This window comes from Cynoglossus semilaevis, unplaced genomic scaffold (assembly GCF_000523025.1).
Source record: "Cynoglossus semilaevis isolate Cse_v1.0 unplaced genomic scaffold, Cse_v1.0 scaffold1033, whole genome shotgun sequence".
In the NCBI taxonomy this organism is placed as follows: domain Eukaryota; kingdom Metazoa; phylum Chordata; class Actinopteri; order Pleuronectiformes; family Cynoglossidae; genus Cynoglossus; species Cynoglossus semilaevis.
In genome coordinates, this window is record NW_007585109.1 from 100,308 (window position 1) to 111,657 (window position 11,350).

Genomic DNA, 11,350 nt, shown 5'->3' on the forward strand with positions numbered 1-11,350 from the left:
TACACGGCCAATGAACTTGAAGTAGGTCAGGTGGTCCTCATTACACAGGCCTGAGTTGGGGTTGATTTGCAGAGTGTAGTTGTCACTAAAATACAAAGATCAGCTGTAGGTCCTATCTTGAGGATGTGATGTGTCTTTTATTCTTTTGCATAATTAAAAACAATTACATTCTTAACTAAATATAATTGCTTCATAAAAGGGCAATTGTAAAGTGTAAAAAAACGGGGTTTTTTTTAATTGGAATTTGTCAGAAAGCAGTGTACATGAACTCACGTGGCAGAATACTCAAAGAGTCCATAGTACGGGTTGAACATCTCCTTGGACATTAGGAAAAACCACTCCCTGGCCAAACCACCATAGTCTAGTCCCTTTTCTCCTTCAAACTCCACCCACAAACGTGCCTTTAGTAGGTCTGGTCTCTTTACAGAAAGAATACGACGGTAGGAGTCCTCCAGTACTGCATTACGCCTCAGCTTCATTTCAAAGCGATTTGGGATGTCAGCCTAAGAAGAATGTATAAATGTAATTTATTTGTAGAAATTAAAATTATTTATATTAGAAGTCCACATCAGTTGTTCTTTAGAGGCACTCACCGGCTTCTTTAACTTCTTTCTGAAGTATTCATACTTCTGTTTATAGTCTCTGGAATAAGGCACAGCCTAGAACAGAAACAGATCAATTTTCATTAAAATCAAAAGAAGATAAGTCACACAGTGACAGTGGGGAAAATTACAAATTCACTTGTTGTTGTTGATGGTTTAAATTTATAGGAGACTGTATATGAAAAGTTAATTAAGATCTTCACTCACTGGTCCAGTTATAGCTGAGTTCTGTAATCTGGGATCCTCCCATTGTGTGGCCCTGGTGTCTACAATTAAATACATTACAAACCATCCATTAGAACAGGACTGCAGTTGTTGTTGGTGTATTCAGGATTTTATTGTAGTCTGTGTAATACGTACTGTGATCTATGTAGAAGATCCGTCCATCAGTGTGGACTCTTTCTTCCCAACCAGGCTAAGAATTAAAAATGTAAAGTTGTGATCTAACAATTATCTCAGCATTACCTTTATATCTGAACACATGGGTTGACAAAATATTGAGACTTGCATACCGGCATAGGGCCGAGATCATTTGGGTCAAGTGTGGCTGTCCTTCGCATTTGAACTGGAATTCTAAGCCTTGGGTCATCCTGTTCAGATGAAAGAAGAAGAGAGTACATTAACATTCCTATTATTCTCAATAAAATGTCTTTGAATTGCTGTTCAACAATCAGCAGATTTCTAGTGAATATGCTAGATGTTCCTATAGGAGACCAACGCCGTATAAAACAAATTCGACCAGTCTACTATCATTCTTACCCATGTGGTTGTCCTAGTGTTGTGGTCAATAAAAAAGGGTCTTCCATTGGGAGCACTGCGCACTTCCCAACCAGATGGCAAAAACCCAGTTTCAATCGTAGAGTCTGAGCTTGAGCTCTGTGGAGCCAACACCTCAGGGGGGGTCACTTGACAAGGTGAAGGACTTTGGGATTGACCAGCACCACTTTGTGCAGCTGCCGTCTCTGACGTTCTCTGTCCAATCAAAACATAAGCTTGGTTCACTGTTCAAGAACAGATTAGTCCAACCTGTATTGCTAATTGGTCAGAGGCAACAGCCTTTTCATAGAAGCCGCAAGAAAGTGACAGGCCATCCTGATCAAACTGGCAAACAGCACTTTGAGAAGTTTTCTTGGTGTCAACAAACATCAGTAAAACTGTGTACCTGTATCACAGGTCGTGTCCATGTTGTGGTTCTGGTGTTGTGGTTGATAAAGTAACGTCTTCCTTTGCTGTCCCGCTTCTCCTCCCAGCCAGGGGGTAATCCAGCTGAGGTTGGCTGTTAAGTTACATGAAAATGTAGTTTTAAAAAATTGGTTAATTACTTAAAATATTAAATAATAGTAATGATATATATAAAGACGTACCTGTTTTGTTTTGAGGTATAATTTAAAAATAATTTTCTAAAACAATCTTTATGTATTTAAAATAAGGGACATCAGTTATATGGTGGTGTGTCCATCTGCAATGAATATGCAATTTATCAACATTTTTTCAACTTTATTTTGAAGTGCTTGGTATGCCCCGTAGGTGGCAGTATTGAAAGTCTGTAGAGCTGTTTGTGAAAGCTGTCTTTAAATAAAACCTGTTCTGGTTAGTCAAAATTTTATTAAAGGTCTGTCTCCATGTTGTTGAAGTAGTACAGCTATACAAACACTTAAACACTTAAAAAAAACCGATGTTTAACACTGTGAAGAGTTTCAAAAATTCATGACAATTACTAATTCTTTTTTTAGGTAGCGTTACACTCACCACTGGTTGAACTGGATGTTCCTCTCCAGGTGAATTCTGGTTGCTTCTCCTGAGACTGGAATGGCTTGAAATACTTGCATGATTCTGCAGTAACATAGAGGATGTCAGGCAACAACCCTGATTTGTCCATTACTGAATAATAATCATTGCCTCTCTCCACAAAAGCTCATGGTTTATGTTAATTTCATTACAAGTCTTCAATTTCAATTTCCTTAATCAAAACCTGATGATTCACAGAACACAACTCACCATGTGGGAGATGCAATGCTCACTAACTGGGGTGCCATCAACTTGCATATTTCCCATTTCTCTGCAAATTGAATTACTGTCTGCAGGCACTTGGGGTGGAGGCGACATTGCTATTTCACTATTGCTGTTGTACAATGTTGACGCATCTTCTGTAACAATCTCCCAGCTCTAAAAGATAAGGAAGACACACTTTGTGATGTGGCACTGTTTTGTCCCTTCTAACAGACAATTCCTTTGCCATGTGATACTCATCCATTCTGAACAGAATGAAAAACATACTGGACATGTAGGACAAAGCAAAAGACAAGATAATAAGCAAAGAGTCAAAATTACCTCAGGGGTCTCTGGTGTTTCATTTTCTCCATGATCTGAGATCTGTCTGCGTGAAATAAATGCATGTTCCACCTCTGTAGTGTTGTTCTGGCCTCTGACCAAATCCAAATTACCATCCCTGTTTATGTGGAGAAACATTGCTTTCTCTTAACGTCTTTAATAGAGCATTGGTTTACTTTATAAATTATAATACAAAAAGGAGGAAAAAAACAAATTTAAACAGAACAGATAAGCGAACACTGCATGTCTGATAATTATAGTCCAATAATTTACTGGTAATTTACTGGTTGTGAATAAAAGAGATTTCAACTAGACGTTGTCCTTTTTATACAAACTGCATCTTACTGCATTGTGGGGCGTTGCCACTGTGTGTTTCTTCTCTCATGGTTGACATAGTAGATTCTTCCCAAATTGTCTTGCCGCTCCTCCCAGCCAGGGGGCAGAGGAGGTAGTAGTTGACTTTGTCTGGGCCCAGACATGTCCTCAGACTCCAGATGCTCCCACTCAGGCTGTGCAGAATAAACACAAACTGTAATAGGATTCAACGTTGCTAGGAAGCTTGAAAACAGCAAATTAAATGTATTTATTTATTATACATTCAACCCGTGGTGGGTTAACCCTAAGGAAATTATGTGCCCCATTACTTTGGACACCATGAATCCCTAACAATAACCAATTGATGAAACACATTTAGCAAAGAATGAAGACCACTGAAATCTGTAGTAAAATGTGGAAACATCACATTGTGATTTGAAAAAAATCTAAGTAATTGATTACTTTTGTTTCTAAAAATCAAAAAGTCAATTCTTTGTTTTAACATTATTACATATTACCACATATTATTGACATTTAGGACCATTCCCATACAGCACCCCACTTAAAATGTTGGGGTACATTAACAATAATAAAACAATACCTTTGCCAAAAGCTAAAATCAAACTCACATCAACATCTTCGGTCTGATCTGTAGTTTCCTCCCCTTGGTTGCTTGGCAAGTACATCATTTTAAGACGTAGATGACCTTTGACCCTTGACTTATGACTACAGAAACAAACAAGGGGTTTTGAACAAACGATTTTGAACAAAGCAAAAGTAAATAGGTGTTAGTTGTAAAACTGTAACATATTAACTGTCACCAATCCATTCACTTTTAAAAACACATTTGACAAAATGAAAGAAAAAGAAGGAAAAGATGACAAAAGCATGAATTCATGCTGACCTTCGTGGGTGAAGCAGAAAATCCTTGAATGTGTATGGCCTTTCGGCATTAGGATTTTCTGTCTGTGACAAGAAAAAAAAAGGTCAAATACAAAGAAAATTTAAATAGCAACATTTCTGTGAAAATTCATAAACTGCAGACCACGTGTTTATATCAAAGTTAATTTGAAATGCTTTGATGTAAACTGATGACTTTTCCATGGTTGATTTGGAAATGTTATACTGTATTTATAGTAAAATATAAATGTACATAACATAAACATGGCAGACCATGTTTACAAAACCATGGACAATGATGTGGAACAGACAGTTGAATAAGGGCGCACGTTTACAGTGTCATGGGTGAAAAAAATGTCATTGTATGCAAATACAATGACTAATAAATAAAACCTTGAAACTGAGGTCAAGAAGTTGTGCAGTAAAAACCCACAATGTTCCTGCTCACATACACAAGGCTTCAAGGAAAACAGATAATGATATGCAAAGGTCAAGAGGACTCACCGGTATCTGATTTAGAGGGACATCCACCTGTCCAAGAAAGTCATCACGTGTCTGAGGGGGCAGAGAGAGAGAGGAGAGAGACTTAGATCTCAAAAGTGCATAAAATATCCTTGGAACTGTGTTTAAATATGTACATCCAAACCCAAACAAATTGACTGGCCAATTCCCTTTTTGTCTTCTAAACCATAAAAGAGACATTTAATTAGAGTAAACTTCATTGTCACAAAAAAAAGTCACACACCCATTTAAAATAAAACTGTACAGTCATACCTGTAAAAAGTAATCCATTGCTGTATTTACAGCAGAAATAAAGCCAACGTGCAAACGTGTTTATGAATACCTTGTTTAAATAAAGTATATAAATAAATGTATACTATATTGATTCCATATTTGGGAAACTGTTGTGTTTGCAGCAGATATGATGTTAACAGATTGCCCCTAGCAAGGGCCAAGCATGTGGTTCCTCTGGGAATCAAACCCAAGATTCTCTCGTCGCTGCTGCCGAGGCAGGCATGCTAACCGCTACACTTTGCTGCCGAGGCAGGTATGCTAACCGCTACACTATGGAACCGACTGAAAAGCTTAGAGCACAAGTCAGAAACACTGTCTTTTCCTTGAACACTTCAACTTAACTGTTCACAGAACGCCTTGAAAACAGCCTTGGGAATCAGAAAGTCGAACACTGTGTTGTGGGACAATGCTTTGTGACTATTAACATCCCAGCTGACTAAAGTGCCAAACAGACACGTGTTTGACTAAATATCAAAATTACTAACTAATAATTATAAAAACAACTTGCCCATGTAGTGCACACAGCTGTGGTAGATTGCTACAAACACATTTTGGTATCAGTAGAGCACCACTCCATTTAAGTTTGGCAACAATAAACTGCTTTTGACAGGTGGACAGCAGCTTGTGAAACAAAGAGAGACAAACAGCTAATGTTATTACCAGAACATAATTAGTAATATTTTAAGAAACGTAAAAGCAATTGTTTGTTGGATGTGATTTATTTATATTTGTTTATATAATTAGGTTTGCACTGGGTATGTTAGATGGTGAGGAGGAGTTTTTAAACTTGTTGTCTTGCTGTATCACTTAAACAATATCTTAATTATGGTTTCTGCAATTTTTGGACTTAGATGGTTTACAACACAGAGGGAAATTGTGAGTCATTTTCACCTGACTAGTTTCATGGTTATTTTTTAACTGATGACTGGACGTATGGAGTTATGAGAGCACACAGATAAGAACAACGTACCAAACTAAACCCCTTTAAGCGGTCTCACTTTAACTAATGATGTCATAGGCAGCCCAGAGATTTTCATGTTCAGGTCATAAATTTATTTAAAAAAAATTATTGATCAGGATCAATAGAGTCCATGCAGGTAGACATGGTAGGATCTTGTCTGAGATTTAAAAATAATCAAACTTGTATATCCAACTCCGAAAACCACATAGGTATTCTCTACATAACATCTGAGCACCTTTATAGGTGTAACTACATGTTAAACAATGCCACTTTTATTGTTTTGTTCTTCCATGTAATTAAAAATGAAAATGTCAAACCAAATAGAGAAATGAAAAAAATAACATGAAGCTAAATATTGTAATATGAGGCAGAACAGCAAATTACTGGAAGAGACCTTCTTATTTGTCAGCTTGCTAAACACAGGGGGGAGGCTGACACCTGATATTTTACAAACATTGCCTGGCAAGCGGGCTTCAAGGGAAGGGTACACTCCATACTTTTACAGAGAAATGCTCCAGCTCATACTCTACCCTGCTGATATAGTTGTCCACCACACACACAAAGTCAAACACATGCACACACACACACACACACACACAGAGCTTCCACAGATGGCTGACATGACTATGTCCTGCTCTAGTGTCATGCAGTTAAATTTGATTCCACACGACTGGGCAGTGCTACGAACTGGCAGACTATCTGGAGTCAGGGGAATATTTCAGAAGCTTGTTATTTATATCAGCAAGGGGTACTGCTTTTCCCACTTCTATAATTAGCTTGGGTAAATACTTTGGACTATTACTCACAGATAGCACAAGTGGAAAAAAAAAGTAAAAGAGATAAATGGAGTTTAACATAATTTCAAGAGTGATCTTGAATGAGCGTCCTGTCCTGATCACTCTTTTCTTGGAAACTAACAGGCAACCACATTAGGTTATATGTAATTAAATACCTCAGAGTGTTTGTCCACAGTGGGCTTGTTAATTGCATGACTTAGATGTAGCCATCTTCTCAGTTACTTAATGTTATTCTTGTGGTGGTTCTACTGGCTAACGCTAAATAAACATAATTTTACTTCATTGGAATGGCCAAAGAAGATGACATTATTTTCTGTTATTACTACTATTACTACTTTTTACTTAAATAAATAAAAATGTCAATATGTCAGGAAATGGTCAGCAGGGTGGTCAAATTATCACAGTAGGGAATATTATCTAACCAGCAAAACAACATTAGAGAAAAGTCAAATGTTTCTTCACAGAGCCTTTAGATCTACCGATCCTGAAACATTTTTCAAGTTTCAGGTTTGTGACATGGTACAGCAGTCGTAAATATTTGAGGCTACTTGGCTGTTAACTTGGCGCATCAAATGCCTTGAAATAAAACACTTACCTTGGTGCTTTCACTGGTGCTCTTTGGGACATTGTTGGTTTGGTTTACATCAATAACAGAGCTTGGTAACTTAGATGGATAAAAAGGAGACAAATGAATGTGTACATGCGGAGAGCAAGGGCTACTGAGTTTTGCATTCGAAACATGACATGAAATTCCTGTGTTATGATATGGAACTTCCAGAGAAATACTCCTTTGTATTGCTCGATTGCAGCATAATTCACCAGCTTTTTCCTGTCTCTCTTCATTAGAACAGAGTACTTTTTTTTCTTCCGATTGTCTAGTTGAGGAAAAAACACAAGCAGAGGTACTTCGATGTAGCTTTTTGTAAGATTCCTGATCTCCTTTGGGATGTTCTGTACGGCAAAGAGCCTTAGGATACTCCACATTTACAGCTGTTGTAGCTCCCTTTGGTCTTTGTTGAGCAAAGTGTAGCAGTACACAACTAGAATGGCGATTTGACCTGTCCACCATTGATAATGTCTCTATAACTTTTCCCTTCATATCCATTATGCAGTTTGGTTCATCCTGTAGAGGAATATTTAATTTCACGGTATGTTTTGAGTCCGTAAAGTCAGTAGAACAGCTTCCTTTTGGGAGACAATGGTCAATTACTGTTGTATTGGTGGACCCTTTGCAAGTAATTTTCTCTTCACTCGGTGAGAATTCGTTGGCAGAAGTATGAAGCGATGACTGATGACACTCTTTGGACGCTGGTAGAGGAGGCAGAGCCACATAATTTATTGGAGAGGCAGGAGGTGTACTGCTGGGACTCTTTGGAAATATAACCAAAGAGGAGCACCGCCTCAGTGGGAGCTTGGATTTGGAGCGTGGTAAACTTCTCGTCTTAGTGATCCTTTGTTTTTCTCCAGCCTCTGGCTCAAAGATGCTATTGCTGCTACAATACCCTGCATCACTAGCCATACTGCTGTTGCACGAGCCCCCATCAAAGCTACTACCAGCTCCTCCTTCACCTACTCCTAGGTCCTCAACCTCTGTATGGCCATCTGGTTCTCTGCTGACTTTTCCGCAGGGTTGCAGAGAGATTCGCAGAATGTTCTTCTTATTGCATCTTCCACAATTAACCCGGGGTATGAATAATGAAGAATACCGAGGTAAATTAGCATAGTCCGGTGACAAAGGAGTCACCTTCAAGTGGACAGAACTGTGCGCCAGACTCTCAACAGGACTAAGAGAAGAAAGGGTGTCTCCACTGTCCTCACCATGACTACTAAGGCTTTCTGACAGAGGGTCCGTGTTGCTTCTCCTTGACGCAAAATGCAAGCGGAGCCGACGTGCCATCCGTTAACTCTCTAATCCCTGAAGCGCCAGTGAGAGCTGCATGATCAAACCTGCTTGCTGGGGAAAAAAGCAACTGCTCTGAGCTCTGCTCTATGATCACAATCATTAGCGGCTGTACATTGCCAAAATAGCTCTGGTGACAACCTACATTCCTCTTCAAGCTGATCTCAGCTTTAAGTCAGAGGAGGTCAGTGGTTCCGTTTGGAGACATGACTGAAACATACGACCTTTGAAACTAGAGCATTCCCAGAGGTTAGCCCCTTTCAGGAGCTTAAGTCCAGCTCCGAAACAAATAATAATAACACAAACTTAAAAAGGAGAGCGTTTCAACAGCCTATCAGTTTCATAAGAACAGCTTAGAATAGCTTCAAGTGAGCTACAATCACAATATTAATACACCTTGTAGCTTTTTCATTCTTTTTTTTTTATATCTCTGCTGTTAAAAACTTGAGTAGCACTTGATTTTACACCTTGTATTAGACGGACACTTGAAAAACTGTTACACATGGCTCACCCAAGATTTTACTTCCTGCAGCTCTGCTTCTAAGATTTCATCCACTCTGTGCCCCCTGCAAATATTTCTACCCACTGCTATTCAATTACAGGAAATTTGAGGGAATGGTTTTCAGTATGATTATGAATTTAAACCTCATTATAGCCATTAAATACATGCACGTCATGAATGCCCTGAGTCACATTTGCATTTAACACAAAATGTTGATGCAAATATCATTGAAACTGCAACACCTAGTACTGTCTGTTGTCACAAAAAACCCAGTAAAGACAGAGAATTTCTTTGACAGTTATATGACACTCGTTACGTGACACTTCAAGTAACAGTCAGTGATGTGATTTCTACTTCATGTCTGCTGACAGATCTATTTATTAAAAGCTGTCCATTTAGCCTGTCCGACCTATTTCAGGACAGTACTGTGCTACTAAATCAGTTTCAGAATCTGTTAATAGTAAGAAGCACAGCCAAAAAAAAAAAAAAAAATTCTGATCATGTCGCATTCCAACTGAACTTCAACGACCACTTAGCAGTACAAACTCAACAGTCTTTTCTGCTGGAGTGTTTGTACTGTTTGTTCTTGATACAAAAAAAATGCATTCACTGTTGCTGTCAGCAACAGAGAACAGTGTTAAGGAAGGCGTCACAATTCCTTCAGAAATTATTGAATGCAATTCCAGCACCACAAAATACCCAGGCACCCAAGGAAATAAACTGAGATTTGAGTTAACAGATAAAATAAAATCTAATCTAACACAACATATAAATAAAGAACGTTGGGTTTTTATACAAATACATTGGGAGCTAAGAATAAAAGAATATGTAAAAACAAAAATTAAAATGATGCTACTGATGTATTCACTTCAAACTTCAGAATCAAAGCAAAACTTAAAAACAATAAAATTTCTAATGTTCGTGGTTTTGCCATTTAAAGTTAGCTTAGCATTAGTAAGAAACAACACTTGTTGTTCTGACAGAAGAATTCAGAAGTATTTTGTCTGACAGATGACAGGCAACTTGAAGATGATAATTATTTATCTGCCAAAGTTTTGAATGATATTTTTAGCTGATTTTGAAGCTTTCCTTGCTTTCATTCAGCAGTTCCACCTGTCCAGCAAGCAACACAGGTACTGAAAATATAGTGCACATTTTAAAGCTTTAACTTTAACACAATCACAAACCACGATTCAGATCAACGATTAAATTCACAGAAAACATCAGTACAGTACAGTGTTGCTCTATTTGTGTGTACAGGCAATTAAATTTACATTACCTGTGATGGTGTAGTTAAACAGTGGATGGACAGGTGTATTGATACTGTAAAATTGATATGTAAATGTTATGAATTATATAAAAATATTTTCATTATTCGCATTACAAAAGTAGTTATGTTTTGTGAATTATCGAATACATTTTAATCTCTTAAAGACATATTCTTGAACCCTGTATTGTTCTAATACGGCTGCAAGCAAAACATTTTCTTCTGCCCACTCTGCTGTGTCAGAGAGCTACAATGACAAATACATACACACCCTTCACTATAAAACATAACCAGCATGGATCCTGACATTGCAGACACACCCAGCTTTGTCCTATCACATGGATCCCTGCTGAAATGTTCTAGAAATATTCAGCCAAAGTAAAATAACCAGCAAAGAAAAACCAAAGAGAATGACTAATATACCAGGATAACAAACACAAGGCAATAAAAATGTTTAAATGTTGATAAAATGTATGTAGTTGATAAAAATGTCAAATATTTACAAACTGATGGTGTTAAATAGATAATTAACAAATGCGAAGACTTACAAGAGAGATCCCATTGTACTGAATACTCTTATGACCTTGTGCTTCATATGTTTATGTATCCTTTCTACTCATGTGTGGCACAATGAATTAATTTAAACCTCACCAGGTAACTTTTTGTGTTGATAGTTATTTGACATCATTGTGTTTGTTATTGGTTTAATTGAAATGTAAAAATAGTTCTATACAGTTTTAATGACACTGGAGTGTTTTCAATTTAAATGCATCTTTGGTATAAAATATCTGCTTATCTTCTGTTCAGCTGGCTGTGTTAATTATGCAAAAAGTTTTGAATGTATTTTTTTTTTACATTTTGTTATCAATGATAAATTAATAATATTTTATTGATATAGTGCCCAACCAACCTGAAGAGTTAGGCACTGTGTGCATTATTCAGTTAGGAGTTACAAGGACACTCAGGGTGTTTCCACTGTG

General features: G+C 37.5%; 2 protein-coding genes across 2 annotated transcripts in view; both read right to left on the bottom strand.

Annotated features, from left to right (window-relative positions):
• Window positions 1-11,350, bottom strand: part of nedd4a (NEDD4 E3 ubiquitin protein ligase a) — a 20,070-nt gene that overhangs the window by 4,076 nt on the left and 4,644 nt on the right. The window contains 15 exon segments of the mRNA XM_025053521.1: window positions 1-85; window positions 274-503; window positions 594-659; window positions 810-868; window positions 963-1,017; window positions 1,115-1,192; window positions 1,362-1,574; window positions 1,765-1,878; window positions 2,352-2,435; window positions 2,601-2,768; window positions 2,934-3,051; window positions 3,279-3,442; window positions 3,878-3,974; window positions 4,153-4,214; window positions 4,653-4,703. The exon segment at window positions 1-85 is cut by the window's left edge and continues 15 nt beyond it. Coding sequence (XP_024909289.1) covers window positions 1-85; window positions 274-503; window positions 594-659; window positions 810-868; window positions 963-1,017; window positions 1,115-1,192; window positions 1,362-1,574; window positions 1,765-1,878; window positions 2,352-2,435; window positions 2,601-2,768; window positions 2,934-3,051; window positions 3,279-3,442; window positions 3,878-3,974; window positions 4,153-4,214; window positions 4,653-4,703 — 1,644 coding nt within the window.
• LOC112486530 (uncharacterized) lies at window positions 5,189-11,344 on the bottom strand. The gene has a single exon (XM_025053523.1). It carries the CDS (start codon window positions 8,596-8,598, stop codon window positions 7,270-7,272), a length of 1,329 nt encoding a protein of 442 aa, XP_024909291.1. The 5' UTR covers window positions 8,599-11,344; the 3' UTR covers window positions 5,189-7,269.